The following is an 18,231-nucleotide window of genomic DNA, read 5'->3' on the forward strand; positions in this document are numbered from 1 at the left end:
GGTTGGGAAGATCCCTTGGGGAAGGAAATGGCAACCCACGCCAGTATTCTTGCCTGGAGAATCCCATGGACAGAGGAGCCTGGCAGGTTACAGTCCATGGGGTCACCAAGGGTCGAACACGACTGACTGATATGCACAGTATGAGGCATGCTCCTGTGTGATGATCATAATGATGATCATCATATAAATACATGGACTATAACCTCTGAGACTTAGAAGAATGAAAGCTAAGGGGGCTGTATTTTCAATAAAAAGACAGAAGATACTTAAAAAACATCAACCTAGAGATGAAGAGTACTGACCTAGAAACAAGTGACCTTTCTATTATGTCGCTGAGGCGACCATTGGCGGGGGGTGGAGCCAGGGACCTTGGGTTGTCTATTTTGAGTCGCATGTTTCTTTCTTTCTCTCTCATCCTTTTGGGTTTCCAGCCGAGATGATCCAACAAAGATTAGAAGCCCTGGAGAAGGAGAGAAGCAGCCTGCACTTTCAGCTTCCTTCTCAACAGCCCGCCCTCAGCGCCCTCCTGGGCCACCTGGGGGCCCAGGCCCAGGCTTCCCTGCGCTGGGCAGCTCAGAGGTAAGCGCTCTCCCGGGGTCCTCTTCCCTTCTCCCCACTCCTGAGTGGGGAAGAACACATAGGAGCCTAGCCTAGGAGACCCTCCCTTCTGTTGGTTGGGCCAGGGTGGGGGTGGAGTGGGGTTCCTTCCAGAGGGAGAGACCTCTGTGGGTCACATGCCCCGAGAAGCCCTTCTGATCAGTGGCAGGAGGGCCTCTTAACCCTCACAGGCCCAGCTGGGTGCTAAGCTCCCCGGGGGAGCCCACCTCCTGAGCAGGTGGGGTGGATTTCGTCTGGTCAAGGGCGGCTGTAAGATCGCAGGCGGTCCCCTCTGACTGAGGGATGAAAACGCATCCTCCTCCTGAGTCCACCTCTAGAGCATCTTCTGCTGTTTCCTCTACCCAAGGGTCTCCCAGGACCAGGACTAGATGGAGCGCAGTTGCTATTCTAACTGGGTGGATCTCAGGCCCGGCTGCCCATTTGAGTCACCTGGAGAGATTTTAAATGTCCAGCTTCTACCCTAGAGCAGCTAAGTCAGGCTGTCTGGGGCTGGGGCCCAGGTGTTGGCCTGTTGGAATGTCTGTAAGCGGTTGTTCTCCTCTGTCTGCTGGTGACCTCTCTCTTCGGGCTTTAAAGACTTGGGAGGAAGGAGTGGTGATGAATGTGATTAGCCGAGTCACAGCACAGGTCTGCTTCTGCTCGGGTACAAGCATAGCCATGGCAATTATTTTATTTCCAGCTTCCACTTGGCTCTGACAGTTACACGCCTGCGCGACCCAGTTCTCACTCACGTTGGGTTGATCTTAGCGGCTCCCTACAGCCTGCCTTGCAGTGAGGCTGCTTATTTTCTCGCTTGCTTGTCCTGCAGTTTTGCAGGGAGCATAGAGCAGTGTGTGTGGTCACTGGTAGCTGCTTCCTTACGCATGCTTGTGGAGTGAACTTCTACCTCTTAAGGGACAGGTGAACCTCACCTCCTGTTTTTATTTTTATTTTCGTCTGCCACTGAGGTATCAGCTTGTTTCCTGTCCCTTTCTCACACGGGACTGTCCCAACTTGACTTTCTACTTAATTCCTTCTTTCTTTTGATCCTTGGGGTTATTTCTGGTCCTCCGCCCCAGTCGTGGGCCATTTGTAGCATCTGCCAATGTGTTGTGTCTCTATTCATTTAAAAAACACTTGTGTAAGAGTTACTGAGTGCATTAAGAAGTAGCTCAGTTAAATTTCCTTTGTGACAAAATGATCATAGCATAAAATGTACTATTTCAACCCTTTGTGAGTATACAGCTTAGTGGCATTAAGTACATTCACATTGCGTGCAACCGTCACCACCATCCATCTCCAGAACTTCTTCATCTTCTCAAACTGAAACCCCGTCCTCATTAAACACTAACACCCCATCCTCTTACACTGTTGGTAGGCATGTAAATTGGTGCAGCCGCTGTGGAAAATAGCGTGGAGGTGCCTAAAAAACTGAAACTGGAGCTAAGCTAATTGCAGGCAGGATCCTGCAATCCCACTCCTGGGCATTCATCTGAAGAAAACTCTAAAGATACAAGCACCCAGTTCATAGCATCACTGTTTACAATGGCCAAGACAGGGAAGCAGCCCAAGTGTCCATCAACAGATGAGTGGGTAAAGAAGCGGTGGTGTATATATACACAATAAAATACTACTCAGCCATAAAAGGGAATGAAACAGTGTCATTTGCAGCAACATACATGGCCCTAGAGCTTATGGTACTAAGTGAAGTAAGTCAGATAAAGGCGGAGAAGGACAAACATCATATAGTATCACTTATATGTGGAATCTAATATGTGATACAAATGAACTTATTTCCAAAACAGAAATAGACTCACAGACTTAGAAGACAAACTTAAGGGGAAGGTGAGGAGAGGGATAAATTAGGAGTTTGGGATTAGCAGATACACACCACTATATATAAAATAAACAACAAGGCCCTACTGCATAGCACAGGGAAGTATATTAAATATCTTATAATGAACTATAATGGAAAGAATATGAAAAAGAATATATATCTATACCTATACATATCTGAATCACTTTGCTGCACACCAGAAACTAACATAGCATTGTAAATAAACTATACTTCAATTAATAAAAACCTCTCACTCCATTGTCCCCTCCCCCCAGTCCCTGGCAACCACCGTCCTGCTTTCTGTCTCTGTGAATTTGACAGTTTGGGTTCCTCACGTGAGCGGAATCATGTGATATTTGTCCTTTTGTGATGGCTTATCTCACTTAGCCAAGACTCGTGTATGTTGTGGCAGGTATCAGAATCTCCTTCCTTTTGAAGGTTGAATCCTGTTCCATTGTATCATGTACCCTATTTTGCCTAACTATTCATCTTTTGATGAACAGGAAGTAATTTACTGAGTCCTCAAGACAATTCTATGGGGTAGTAGAGTTTGTATATTGCTATCAATATGGAGACCTACATCGCCATCTGCATCCGTGTCTGTATTTAGAGTTGAGGAAACCAGGTACAGGAGGGCTCTGGGGACTTGTGTCAGACCCCGTATGTGTGCACAGAGCCTGGGCACAGACCTGGCATCTGGCCTGAGTCCCAGTGGGGAACTCGATCCCTGTGGGCTCTAAGTCAGAACTGGCCCCTGCTCTCCAGTGATCATCTCTTTATCTGCACATGATGTGGATAGAGAGTGTGGCTTGGTTATGGTCTTGGAATCTAAAATATGCTACAGATGAACTTATTTCCAGCACAGAAACAGACTCACAGACTTAGAAGACAAACTTATGGCCATTAAAGGGGAAGGTGGGGAGAGGGATAAATTAGGAGTCTGGGATTAGCAGAAACACACCACTATATATAAAATAGGTAAACAACAATGTCCTAATACATAGCACAGGGAATTGTATTCGATATCTTGTAATGAACTATAACGGAAAAGAATATGAAAAAGCATATATATGTGTATATATAAAAATATATATCTGAATCACTTTGCTCTACACCAGAAACTAACACAGCATCTGAGTCACTTTGCTGTACGCCAGAAACTAACAAAGCATTGTAAATAAACTATACTTCAATTAAAAAAAACCTCACTAACTCCATTGTCCCCTATAAGTGTCTCATAGGGCACTGTGAACTAAAAGGCAGAGCCCTACATTCTCAGGTTATATCACCTGACCTGTCTCATATTTGATTGTTTGTGACCCATAAAGATAGCATGTTCATGTCACTCAACTTAATACGTCCTTTACAAAAAGATGTATATTATAGTGAAGTCGCTCAGTCGTGTCCAGCTCTTTGCGACCCCATGGGCTGTAGCCACCATGCTCCTCCGTCCATGGGATTTTCCAGGCAAGAGTACTGGAGTGGGGTGCCTTCTCCAGAGGATCTTCCTGACCCAGGGATCGAACCCAGGTCTCCCTATTGTAAGCAGATGCTTTACCATCTGAACCACCAGGAGAGTCCAAAAAGATACTATTAACCGTTTGTGAGGCTCATAGAAACCCTTGGTGCGCCTTGTTAACCCTGTGCCTTTGCCCGCGTGAACTACCTGGAGGCTGTGTTTTTAGTTCCTGCTCACTTTTTGAGCCCACTGGGATTCGATTTCTATCTCTAGCGCTACCGCCTGGCAAGGAGGAGGCTCACAGTACCTTGAAGAACCTTGGACTAGAGTTCAGGAAACCTGAGTTTGATCCTGTCTTTTCCACTAACAAGCTCTATGTGACCTGGTGTGGTTTCCTACCTTTTTCGCACTTCACTCCCCTCATCAGAAAAAGGGGGAGGGGTTAATTAGATCACTGTTGCCCAAACTTCAGTTATTTAAGTATTATCTTGGCTTTTCTTGTGCTAAATCCACCTGTCCTGTTGTTAGAAAATAATGCCTCAAAATCAACTCCTTTCTTATCTTTTTCTATTGCATGTTAACAAAGTTACATAGTCAGTAATAGTTTAAGAAATTGTGTCTCGGTGTGCCGACGGCACATGCAGCCTGTGACGTTTGTCATCGGCAGGATTATCTGGATCTGGCAGGTTTTCTCTCAACCAGGGGCTTTGGCTGCAGTTCTCACAGAGGCCACCAGGGGGATGTGCTGTCCGGCTGGAGCTTGCTCAGCCACAGGCCAGGGGCTCTCTGAGCCCAGGGGGAAGCAGAATGCTTTCCAATTATTTCCTGAAGAAATAAAACAGTGGTATTGACATGGAAAAATTTCAATACCGATTAGTAACACAAATAAGTGCCTCTTTACCTTGTTGAGATCAAGGATTTCCTAGAAAAACTAATGAAAACGATGGGTTTCTTCCATCACAAAACCACATATGTACAAACGTATGGACGATTGCATACAGATAGTTGCATGCAGATCTTCTCAGCTTATTCATTTGCTTTCTGGGAGGAGGAGCTTTGGGTCTCTAGTTAAGAAAATTTGGTTTAGAATAAGATCTAAGGAAATGTACCCAAGTACACACAGCTACTTCATATCTTAATTTTCCCTGTTTAATTCAACTTTTTAAAAAGGTATGTTTAATTCCCTGAGCTTTTCATCCTGAGTCACACTCTGTTTGTCCAGCTCCTTCCAGCATCCCAGAGAGTGTTAGCTGTCACCGCAGGGGTTAACTGGGCACCTCTAAAGCAGATAGGATACTCAGATGGTTTAACATCTGTCTCTTTCTGTCTTTGGTTCCGCACTGCTCTGTAATATAACTGGTTCACTGGGGTGTCTCTGCTCAGCGGGGGTACAAAGGCATTGTGGTTTGACTATTCTCAGGTCTGCTGTGCTCTGTTGAACACATCTTTCCCATTTCTCTGTGGTATCTTGGGAAGATAATTACAGATGTCCGGGGCATTTTCATTTACTGATGCTCACCCTGTCAGTCCAGTTTGAAATGTCAGTTGTATGTCCAATTCAAATCTTTCCTTGTCCAGTGTTTGGAATCCTCTCTTTGTGGGACATCGCTGCTCCCCTGGCCAGCGCAGCCCCTCATACCCCCGTGAACACGTGCCTACATGTTCACTCCTGTGGAGCTCAGGTGTGGGGTCCCCGGAGGCCACTGCAGCGCCTCCCTGATCTTGACGTGAACGCAATCTCTCCGCTCCATGGGGGCAATCACTGCTTTTTACATGTCACCCAGCCTCTTCCTGTGAGCCCCCTTGCCCAGTAGGCACACTGGTTGGGCGGATCCCTTTTGTCATGTCCATTTGATTCCTGGGAGGCTCACATGTATTGTCACACTGAATGGTGGTCTTGCAGAGGCTGGGTTGAGGGTGCGGGGGTGGTTCCCAATGCCTTGCCACTGTTCTCCCGTTCCTTCATCCCTGCTTGACGGGCAGTCACTGAGCTGTTGTAACCCCCCTGTAGCTGTGGTAACACCCCACTGAACCAGTTATATTACAGAGCAGTGCGGAACCAGATGCCATCCCTGCTCACAAAGTTGGTGTGTGGGCGGGCCTTGCAGCAGAGATGTGACACCCAGAGTCCCAGTCCCTCAGCCACGCCCGCCGCTCCCTCTCCAGCTGTGGACACCTTCGTGCCCACTGACTGCTCTGCACCTCAGCACCCAACAGGCTTCTCTGTCATGGGGCTGTCTCTGAAGCCTGTGAGGAAGGGGCATGAGTAATGCCCCTGAAGGCAGCCCTTAACCCCAGGGTGGGACCTGGTGGCTTAATGCCCTTGCCGCCCCACCTCCAGGCGGATGGCTCTGAGGAGCATTCCACACATTTTTTTCCAGAAGGTTCCTAGTTGGTTGGTGCTCCAGTTGCCTGGGTGGTGATCAACTCATTATAGCTCACTGTTCATTGACTTTTTCTCCTTCTTAGTCCTTCACTCTAATTTCTTGAGAATTGCTTCTTCTAAAACCAGCCAAACTCAGCTCCTCATCTGGGACTTGGCTCTGAAGATGCAGATGCAGATGGAGGTTCACATGGGAGATACAGATGTCAGCCTCCTTTATGGGGCACTCCCAGCTGGTGGAGAGGGTATGGTGGAGTGGCTTTTCTTTCATCTGATTTCAGTGGGAGAGTTTGCTCCCTCCCATGTGGGGCTGGAGGTGGGACTGGGGAGCATCTCTCATGAAGGCTCTGTCTCCTACGTGGCCAGCAGGTGCGCGTGTGTGGAGGGTGGTGGTGTGGAAGGTGGTGATGCTGTGTGCAGCCTGGGGTGGGCACCTCCCCTCATGTTCCCAGCTGAGGGTAGAAGGCTTCAGGCCTGTGTCTTTCAGCGTTTGCTTCTAATTCTGGACCAATCAGAAACTTCCACCTCAATATCCTCTCACTGCAATGATAGGAAGAGAGCAGAGAGGCATCTATTCTTGCTGTATTCATCTAGTCCAAAGAAAGTTATATTTTCCTTTCTCCTAAGACAGGGGTTTGCTCTACTGTGTGCATATAACTGATAATTTTCTCATTAATACTTTGCATTTCTCTGACTGCATCCTGTGTGTTTTCCCATGGGACCTCCACCAATGCGTACATGAAAACTGGTCATATTTACAACTTCAACTGTGTGTGTGTGTGTAAAATGTCCTTTATCAAAGACCTTTTACCAATAAAACACATGTAAACAAAATACAGCAGAGGTTTAAAAGTAAAGATATACAGAGGTTTCCAATGTGGCTTATCAAGGCCCAGTATTTCCTGCTCACATCTCTTCTTTCTGATGGGAGCAGAAGAGATGAATGTTGTGTAGCTTATGCTGCTTCTGGACGGAGTCCTTTTTCCTCTGACCAGGTCTCTGTCTCTTCCCTTTGAAAAATGATTCTTTATTACCACTTAATTGTCATGTTGGGGCCATAGAATTCAGTGACCATCAGCTCTAAGTTCACAGTCTGGAATGGAGATGTACTGCTAGAGGCTAGGAAATAACTCACATAGACACATTCTACCTGAGATGTAGAATGAGGTGGCATAAAATGATCACTCTTTCCAACATGCCAGGAGACATTTCAGAACCCTAATCACAGCTCGAGCCAAATGAGGACTAGCATGGCCTGTTCCCCCCAGAGGACCCACCTCCAACCCCTCGTCATCATGAGAAGATAAGGGAGGAAGGAAAAGAGGAGAAAAGCCGGTTGACGGGAATCACAGAAGACTTCCTGAAATTTGTTTTAAAATCAGTGGATTATAAATAAAAGCTTCCAAATAAAGAACTTTCATCCTCTTGGCTCCAACTTATCTGAAGTCTGTCTGAAGCCTGTTTGATTGGACTTGGTTACTATAAACCCAAGTAGATGTCCGTGTGCCCTCCTGCAGGGCTGTCATCTCTGTTTAGAAACCAATAATGCCCACTTTCCTAAGATGTATGAATTTTACTCCACTCTCCTTACTTTTAGACCCCAATCAGGTATATAAGGCAGAACCGCAAAGCTACCTGCATCATCTCTGACAATTTTACAATGTTTGATTGTGCCATCAGAGTGGCCTCCATCATTTATGACATTGTTTGTTGGCTGAGGAAGCTATTTCCAGATTTAAAGCACACTTCAGTGACTGGCCCAAACCACTTCCATGTCACCATCTTCTCAGCATGGGGGAGATGGAAATATATATGTCAGATGACATAAATTTGATAGAATAGTAACGGATACAAGCAGCAGTTGGCAAAGGTGCTCAGAAGGTCTTGCTCAAGTCTTGTTTTTGGAAGTGGTCATTGGAGCTGAGGTTTTCCTCAGTGGAAATGAGAGCATCAGTTTTGGCTCTTTGCTCAGTTAAAACTATGATTCCATGGGGCTTCCGAGATGGCTCAGTGGTAAAGAATCCGCCTGCCAGTGCAGGAGACACGGGTTCAATCCCTGATCTGGGAAGATCCCACATGCCACGGGGCAACCAAGCACGTGCGCTACAACCATTGAGCCCTTGCCCTGCAGCCCGGGAGCTGCAACTGCTGAGTCCATGAGCCTCAACTGCTGAAGCCCGTGCACCTAGAGCTGGTGCTCTGCAACAAGAGAAGCCACCACAGTGAGAAGCCCGCATACCGCAACTAGAGAAAAGCCCTCACGGCAACAAAGACCCAGATCAGCCGTAAATAAATAGTTACTTTAAAAAAGCCTCTGCGATTCGAGCAGTGGCAGCCAAATAGCAGTTCTTCTGGCATCGTGGTGACTGTCATTTCTGCCTGGAAATAGACCCTCCGTGTTACAGGTACGACTACATAAACCGCACAATTGCCATGAGCCGTTCTGGCGCGGGGTGTCCTAGCAGGGGGAATGTCTGGACTCCCCTCGGCCCTGTCACTCTGGACATTCCCGAAGGTGGTCCTTTGATCAAAGGTGGTGCATTGGAAGGCTTCATCCTTTTCTCAATATTACTGAACTCTGCACTCACAAAAGTCAGGTGGAAGATGTTTTCCCTGGGATGAAGAATGCTCTCCTGTGTAATTTGGAGCTATGCTGTTTTTAGTGGTGTAGGAGCTTATTTTACCAATGGCTTTTTTATCCTTCTTTAAACGATTAATGGAAAAGACAAAAATAGAAAGGCCAGAGATTATCCAGCACCGGGCAGTTGAGGGCCTGAAACTCAGGGCTGATGGTGGGTTCTTAGATACCCCGATTCCCTGTGGGCAGTGAGTGCTGTGCTAATATTGCAACCCACATGTTTTTAATTCTTGCCCCCAAGGGGTTTGCTCATTTTCCATACTGATTAGTTTGTAGCAGCACAGCTAATTTGCAGTGACATTCAGGATTACACATTAAGGTTTATTAGAATAAAGGGAACACACTGTGGAATGTTGTAGCAGGGGAGCCTGGCTCTGAGCGCTGGAGAGCTGAGATGCAAACCCGTCCCCGGCTTCATTACCGAACTTCCATGTGTCCCGGGGCACAGCCGTCTGTGCCCAGCTTTCTTCACCCAGAGTCAAAGTCTGAGAGACATAAAGAGGAGTTTGGGTGAATCACTAGGGTTTTTTCTTAAGGATTAAGTAATGAATGTGATTAATGATAAATGGGAGAATTCCCACTTACCCACCTGTCGCTCCCCCCGCAGCTTATTTTCAATTCTGTGTTGATTTCCTTCAATAACTCCTGTCCCAACCCAGATGGTATCTATTTAGGAAATTCAGGAAAACTCTTAATATTTGCATAAGCAGAGCAAATTGAGAAATAAATTAGTGTGAAGCAATGATCTCATGCAACAGAAAGCTGAATATAAATGGCTTCTTGATTTTTCTAGGCCAGGGATTCATGAAGTCACTCAGTAAATATTTGTGAAGTCCTACCCAGTGCTGGACCCTGGGGATAACAGCACAGGATGGGCTGAGGTTCACCCTTCCGAGCGAGAGGCTGGGTGGACAGGCCAAGACCCTGGAGTCCAGGGGAGGAAGTGGGTTCCATTCCCACAATTGATGATGTGGTTTCCTTCCAGGGACCCCCTCTTCTGATACCTGGAAAGGTGGTCAGAAACGCCTCTTCTTTACTCTTCATTAAAAAGGACAGTGTGTCCACTGGATGTGAGCACAGCATTCACTCTCCTGATGCACACATTGATGTGGGCAGGGAACGGGAGCAGCCAGCTCCCTGAGGACAGAGAACAGAGGTCCCAGGGAGAGGGCAGAGTCTGCACACAGTAGATACTCAATGGTCGTTTGCTGAATAGATTTGTTCCCTGTAATCCACTGTTCAGGGAAGGTATCAACATCAGGATCACCACCATCATTCTCATTTTGTAAATGAGGGAGGTGAGCTTCAGAGAGATTTGGTAGGGTTAGGGTGAGTAACTCCAAGGACACACGGCTAGAAAAGGGCGCCATTGGGTCTTCTCGCCCCTGTGCAGTAAAGCCAGTCTACTGACACCTAGTGCTGGTAGAGGAAAATGCAGCATTTATTGCAGGCACCAAGCAAGGACTCCAGGCAGCTAGAGCGTGAAAGGTCCCTGAACTCGCTGAAGACTTTGAAAGGTTTTTAAAGACAGGGTGAGGAAGGGGGAGTTATGGGTTGTGTGATCAGCTCATGGACATTCTTCTTATTGGTTGGTGGTGAGGTAGTCAGGAGTCATCATCTACCTTCTGGTTCCAACTGGTCTGGGGTCTACATGCTTGTGGGCATCATACAGTTAACATCTTCCACCTGATGGAGGTTTCAGTACCTGCAGAATATCTCAAAGGACATGGCTCAGAGAATTATCTATAGCTCTGCAAGAGGAACTAAAGTTTCTTGACTTAGTTTAGTGACTAAGCTATTATTGTTTTGCTTGATTGTTTTCCTTTCTTTCTGCATTTTCTTTTTTTCCAATTGAATTTATTCTTTGACTGAAGTTTTTTCTGCAGTCCTGTTCTGGAAAGGCCCCCATTGGGTCCTGTTCAGTTACACCAGAGCAAGTTGCTGATGCTCTGTTTCCTTGTTGGCAAAACTGATAACACTTGGTGTACGGTAAATTCTCAATTCATACTGAGTTATTCTGTTATTACCAGTTAAATTTTTTCATTACTACTACTACCATTGTAATTTGCCTTTACACAGATGAAACAGAGAGTAACAAGTCTTAAAATAAGCTTCTAAATTGCGTGGTATGCTGCAATAAGTAAGCAGCTTTCAAGATTATTCAGAGTCTGAATCTGTGTCAGGCCCAGAAATGCCAGCAAGGCTCCCTTTTCTGAGGCTGCTGGTTTTTAACTTAGAAAAGCCTAGGTGACGTATTTTCTACCACTGTCTCTAAGGATATCAGGGTTGCCTCACTGCAGGGCTTGGCTGGCCTCCTTGTTTTGTAAGGGCCACGCTAAGATGTAGGAAGTGGGAGCACGGCTCCTACCTTTCCACTTCTGCAGTCTGTCTGAGCCTTGGGAGGAATGTTGGTCCATGGCTTTGGTTTATCCATCACCTCTGCTCTGTGCAGAAACCACGTCTTGTTTATTGCTGTGTCTGTGGCACCTAGCACAGTTCATGGCACATAGTAAATGGGCTTAAGAATGGTTCTTCTTTTTCTGAATGAATGAACGAGTACATCAAATTGGTAGGAGTGAAAAGAAATGGACAAAATAGCCACACATATTTGGATTAGTTACTCACTTTCTTTCCTAAGAAATATGGAGGTTGTGTGATCCTGTGTGAATGTACAAATCAGAACACACACCTCCGCCACTTCAGTGTGAGGGACCCTGAGGTCAACATGGCAGCCACACTCAGGGTGTGTGGAAGGAAGTCCCAGTGAAGAGCGGACAGGGTGGTTCATGCCTCACACCCATCAGCGGGACCTGCTTCTCTGCCGGGAAGATGCCCTTGATTGCTAATGTATGGATAGGATTTATTTCTGATGCATACATGTCTCTTTTGTCCAAGACCTGGAACAGGTTGGATATGTTAGAATGTTTAATGATACAACTGCTTGTGTATGTGGTAGAAGACGTTTTTATTATCTTATTTTTCTTTCATTTTATTGCTTGTATTTTATAGTTGTAAAAACTAATACATGCTCATTATAGAAAATTTAGAAAATAAAAGATTGGCCAAAAGAAGTAATTCCATCACACAGAAGTAAAAGCTGATACATTTTGGCAGATATTTTCCTATCTTTTACTTAATATATATGTTATTTTTAGAATAGTTGTTCCATGCTATATGGATTACCAAATACCTGCTTTAGAAAACAGCTATAGTGAACATTTTCCATGCAATTTAATCTTCTTTGGTGACTTAATTTTAGTGGCTGCAGAGCCCTCCTCAGGGTGGAGGTACCATGGTTTACTGCTCCAGTCCTAACTCGGGGCCACAGTTGCAGTGTTTTCAGTTTGGGCTACTAAGGAGTGTGGTATTTTTTTTTAATCTATTCTTTATGAGTACCTATGATTATTGTTGTTGTTGTTTAGTTGCTAAGTTGTCTCTGACTTTTGCAACACCATGGACTCTAGCCCACCAGCCTCCTCTGTCCATGGGATTTTCCAGGCAAGAATACTAGAGTGGGTTGCCTTCTCCAGGTGATCTTCCTGACCCAGGGATTGAACCTGAGTCTATTGCATGGAGCGACTTCACTTTCACTTTTCACTTTCATGCATTGGAGAAGGAAATGGCAACCCACTCCAGTATTCTTGCCTGGAGAATCCCAGGGACAGAGAAGCCTAGTGGCCTGCCGTCTATGGGGTCATACAGAGTTGGACACGACTGAAGTGACTTAGCAGCAGCAGCAGCAGCAGCAGCAGCTCCTGCATGGCAGGCTGATAATTATTTACATATTCTTCAGTTCAGTCACTCAGTTGTGTCCGATTCTTTGTGACCCCATGGACTGCAGCACACCAGGCTTTCCTGTCCATCACCAACTCCCAAAGCTTGTTCAAACTCATGTCCATCAAGTCGGTGATACCCTCCAACCATCTCATCCTTTATTGTCCCCTTCTCCTCCTGCCTTTAATCCTTCCCAGCATCAGGGTCTTTTCCAATGAGTCAGTTTTTCTCATCAGTGGCCAAAGTATTGGAGTTTCAGCTTCAGCATCAGTTCTTCCAATGAATATTCAGGACTGGTTTCCTTTAGGATTGACTGGTTGGATCTCTTGCGGTCCAGGGGACTCTCAAGAGTCTTCTCCAACACCACAGTTCATAGGCATCAATTCTTCAGCTCTCACCTTTCTTTAGAGTCCAGCTCTCACATCCATACACAACCACTGGAAAAACCATAGCTTTGACTAGACAGACCTTTGTTGGTAAAGTAATATTCTGCTTTTAGTATGCAGTCTAGGTTGGTCATAGGTTTTCTTCCAAGGAGCAAGGGTCTTTTAATTTCATGGCTGAAGTCACCATCTGCAGTGATTTTGGAGCCCAAGAAAATAAAGTCTGTCACTGTTTCCATTGTTTCCCCATCTATTTTCCGTGGAGCGATAGGACCGGATGCCATGATCTTCATTTTATGAATGTTGAGTTTTAAGCCAACTTTTCCACTCTCCTCTTTCACTTTCATCAAGAGGCTCTTTAGTTCTTCTTCACTTTCTGCCATAAGGATGGTCAGAACCCCATGAATAGTCTGAAAAGGCAATTTACATATAATTAATTTTTAAAGCCCAGACAAGAGGATCCAAAGGCATGTTTTGGATCTAATTTTTATTCCCTGTGCTCACCAAGGAATTGTGGTTTCTAAAAGCTTTTGTCAATTGTTACATGAAAAATGATATTTTATGTTGTTTGAATTTGCTTTTGAAAACATTTTTGATGATAAACCTTCATAATTTCTCTTTTTTTTTGAGTTTCTGATAGATGTACTCATCTTTTTCTTCTTCTGTTGCTAGCACTCTTGACATTAGCAATATTTCCTTTTCCCCAACTTGTTGTTTGCCTTTTAACTGTCGTCAGTGGAGCTTTCATAGACACTGTTTCCTTGAATTGTTGACATAGTTTTGCTTAGGGTAGACTTTTTTCCAGCCTACTGCATTCAGTTAGAAATTGATTTGTCATCCTTTGATGAGAAACAGCTGCAAGGTTTCTGCAAGGCCAACTCACCCGTGTAAGGTGGCAGCCTGAGCCACATCTTCACCAGCATTCCTTCAACCAAATATGCCAACTCCTGTGAGCGTAGGAGAAAGAGCCATACAGATTTTAAGTGGTTTTTTGATAGTCTTCTAGCACACATTTTCTGAGAAGCTCTGACCCAAACATCTTCAAATCAGCCATCCTTCTCTGTAGTGTCCACAGCCAAGATCTGCCCTGGAATTTGGCTCTGGATGGGTCCAGGCAGGGCTGTCCAATGATGTATAATGCAAACCACATACATGATTTTAAATAATATAGTAGCCACAATAAGATTTTTAATTTAGTTTTGGCTGTGCTGGGTCTTTGTTGCTGGACTTTCTCTAGCTGTAGTGAGCAGAGGCTACTCTCTGGTTGCTGTGCGGAGCCTCTCATTGTGTGACTTCTCTTGTTGCAAAGCACGGGCTCTAGGTATGTGGGTTTCAGTACTTGTGGCTCACAGGCTCTAGAGCTCGGGCTTAGTTGCCCCTTGGCATGTGGGATCTTCCTGGAGCAGGGATCGAACCCATGTCCCCTGAATTGGCAGACAGATTCTTAGCCACTTTACCACCAGGGAAGTCCCTACTCTCCATATTTTATAAATGTAAGAAAAAAAAAAAAACAAGTGAAATTAATTTAAGAAATACATTTAATTAACCCAGTGTATCAAAAATGTTGTCATCCCAACATGTAATGAATGTGAAAATATCATTAATGAGACATTTGGCATTCTTTGTTTTCATACTAAGACTTTAAAATCTGATGTGTATTTTACGCTTTCAGTACAGATAGCTACATGCATAGTTGTGGAGCGGGATAGCGCCCAGTCCAATAAAGCAAGGTGACTCTGCTGCTGCTGCTGCTAAGTCGCTTCAGTCGTGTCTGACTCTGTGTGACCCCATAGACGGCAGCCCACCAGGCTCCCCCATCCTTGGGGTTCTCTAGGCAAGAACACTGGAGTGGGCTGCTATTTCCTTCTCCAATGCATGAAAGTGAAAAGTGAAAAGGAAGTCATTCAGTCATGTCTGACTCTTAGTGACCCCATGGGCTGCAGCCCACCAGGCTCCTCCGTCCATGGGATTTTCCAGGCAAGAGTACTCTAGGCAACTGCTAAAGCCCCAACAGATTATCATTCAAACCAACACATACACTAGGGACCTCTTCCCCATGACCCTTCTAAGGATGAGGGCAGCTGGGAGCCACTTTGTGAGGCTTCTTTGCATTAACATTCATGTAGATCTGAAGATTTCAGGTCATTCATATCTGTGCCTATATATATATATATGTGTGTGTGTGTGTTTTAAGAGCTGGCGGTGACGACCCCCAAGCCCGGCTGAGAATGGATCCAAAGACGTTGGAAGCCGCTGCTCAGGACAGTTTGCGAGTGTCCATCACCAGGCGAGACTGGCTTCTCCGAGAAAAGCAGCAGCTACAGGTGAGCAGGTGAAGACTCTTTATGAAGCAAGACAGCAGTTTTCTAACACATGTGAGCCAAATGCAGCAAAGTGAGTCTTTGCTTAAATACAGCCCTTAGAGAGCTGGCAGTGCACCCAGGAGGCATGAGGCAGAGCGAGGGGTGGAGACGACTGGAGGGCTTGTTGGAGTCTCTTTACAAACAAGGGGTTGGAAGTTCAGCAGTGTTTGTGCCTGTGTTTGCTAGTACTTTACCTTTTGAATATGCTTTCCTTGTGTGCCAGGCCAATTTGTCACCTCTTATCATTTTGTCCCTGAGAAGTTTCTTTCGGAAAGCAGAAAAAAAAAAAATCTGAGCTGAGGCAATCCTTTATGGAAACTGCTATCAGATTGGACTGTGGGTAGCAACTGTCAGGAGGCAGAGCCGTGAGTGGGGACTGGGCAAGGCAGGCGGAACTGGGAAAGACTGGGAATGACTGGGCTTCGTGGGAGCTCTGGGTTGTCCCGAAGCAGTGGATACAAGTTGGCTGAGAATCATGGGGGGCTGGAAATCTTGGTGCAACTCTGAGTTATAGCCAGAAGGTGACCAGGGGCTCTGGAAGTTGACAGGGCCCCCCAGAAGCAAGGAGCCTTGAAGTTCTGTCCACACCTTCCCAAGACTAGAGAACTTGAAGCCTGACTGGGGAGCAGTGAGGAAACACGGACTTCTGGAAAATGCAGAGCTCTTTAACACATGCATCCTCAGTGTGGCTTAGCCTCTAAACAGCCGAGTGACCTTAGACAGATGAATGGGGCGTGGAGAGGTCACTGGAAACCCCCACCTCCCATGCAGAGTCTTCTTGTTATGAGTTCACCCTTCCAATTCCATATGATAGCAAGGCAGCAAAGGGAGGCAAATATCATTGCAATTTGAAAAAAGTGAAGTGAAATCGCTCAGTCATGTCCAACTCTTTGTGATCCTATGGACTATAGCCCTGTAGCCCACCAGGCTCCTCTGTCCATGGGATTTTCCAGGCAAGAATAGTGGAGTGGGTTTCCATTTTCTTCTTCAGGGGATCTTCCTGACCCAGGGATCGAACTCAGGTCTTCCACATTGAAGGCAGACTCTTTACCCTCTGAGCCAAGAGGTTTGAAAAAATGTTGTTTTTTAGTTGCTAAGTCGTGTCTGACTCTGCAACTCCATGGACTACATGTAGCCCACCAGATGCCTCTGTCCATGGAATTTTCCAGGCAAGAATACTGGTTGCCATTTCCTTCTCCAGTTTGAAAATATTTTTTCAGTAAACTGGTGCTTTCACGCTCTTGAGCTCACCACGTTGAGCACACTTGTTGAGCAAGTTCAGGTAGCTGAAAATGTGAAGTCTGATTTTTGATTCTGGATAATATTCACCAGCTGGAGGTGAATATTCCTGATAATGTCAGAGTGCACAGAACATACTTTTAGCCCAGGCTACTTGAACTCCGGGAGTTGGTGATGGACAGGGAGGCCTGGCATGCTGTGATTCATGGGGTCGCAAAGAGTTGGACACGACTGAGCGACTGAACTGAACTACTGTTTGAGGGCTTCCCAGGTTGTACTAGTGGTAAAGAACCTGTCTGCCAATGCAGGAGACATAAGAGATGTGGGTTCGATCTCTGGGTTGGGAAGATCCCCTGGAGGAGAGCATGGCAACCCAGACCAGTATTCTTGCCTATAGAATCCGATCAGAGGAGCCTAGCAGATTACGGTCCAGAAGGTTGCAAAGTTGGATATGACTGAAGTGACTTAGCACACATGCATATATTGAGTGTTTGAAGGAGCATTCTTGGCACAGTGCTGGGGGAGAAGAGGAGAGAATCAGTGATTGGGGGGGCGCTGGCAGGCCTTTGTGAGGTCTTGGGCTTTTCTCTGACTGGAATGGGAGCCATGGAGTGGGGTTGGTTAACCAGTGAAGTGATGTAATTGACCACATTTCAAAAAGTCATTTTGACTTCTGTGTGAGGATAGGGTGGAAGGCCACTGTGGAGAACAGTATGATGGTTCTTTAAAAAATTAAAAGTCGAGTTACCATGTGATTCAGCAGTTTCACGTCTGGGTATAAGACCGCAAAGAACTGAAAGCAGAGACTCACAGATGTGTTCACAGCAGCATTGTTCACAATAGTCAAAAGGTGGAAGCAACAACCCAAGTGTCTATCAACAGATGAATGGACACACAGAGTGCGAGTTGCTCAGTCCTTTCTGACTCTTTGCAACCCCATGGACTGTGGCCTGCCAGGCTCCTCTGTCAATGGAATTCTCCAGACCAGAATACTCGAGTGCGTAGCCTATCCCTTCTCCAGGGGATCTTCTCGACCCAGGAATCGAGCCAGGGTCTCCTGTGTTGCAGGCAGATTCTTTACCAGCTTAGCTACCAGGGATGCCTGGATAAACAAAATGTGGTATATAAATACAATGAAGCCTTTAAATTCAGCCTTTAAAAGGAAGAGAATTCTGACCCAGAAAACAGCATGGATGGACCCTGAGGACATTATTCTAAGTGAAATGAGCCGGCCATGAAAGGACAAATCCTGTATGATTCCACGTGTGGACACCCAGAGGAGTCAGAGTCACAGAGACAGAAAGTAGAAAGATGGCTTCCAAGGCTGAATGCAGGGGGGGAGGGGGGTCAGAGTTCAGCTTGGCAGGATGAAAAGAATCCTGGAGATGGATGGTTAAGATGGTAAGTTTTCTATTACTTATATTTTACTACAGTTGAAAAAACCCAAACAAACACAAAAGGAAAGAATAGGGATGGGAATTTAAAGGTAGGAAGTAGGGAGGTGTGATGGGAGACCCTGTCAATGATTCTATAATCTTGGACCAGCAGGATACACGCT

General features: G+C 45.8%; 1 protein-coding gene across 3 annotated transcripts in view; it reads left to right on the top strand.

Annotated features, from left to right (window-relative positions):
* The window catches only part of DISC1 (DISC1 scaffold protein), a 427,041-nt gene that overhangs the window by 144,089 nt on the left and 264,721 nt on the right, over positions 1 to 18,231 (top strand). For all 3 annotated transcript variants that reach the window (XR_003509171.1, XM_027530484.1, XM_027530483.1), the window contains exons 4-5: positions 432 to 579; positions 15,266 to 15,395. Coding sequence is in view for 2 of the 3 variants with exons in the window: in XM_027530484.1 (XP_027386285.1) it covers positions 432 to 579; positions 15,266 to 15,395 (278 nt within the window). In the remaining variant the exon portion in view is untranslated. The remainder of the gene's footprint in view (positions 1 to 431; positions 580 to 15,265; positions 15,396 to 18,231) is intronic.

Source organism: Bos indicus x Bos taurus, chromosome 28, assembly GCF_003369695.1.
Source record: "Bos indicus x Bos taurus breed Angus x Brahman F1 hybrid chromosome 28, Bos_hybrid_MaternalHap_v2.0, whole genome shotgun sequence".
Taxonomy (NCBI): domain Eukaryota; kingdom Metazoa; phylum Chordata; class Mammalia; order Artiodactyla; family Bovidae; genus Bos; species Bos indicus x Bos taurus.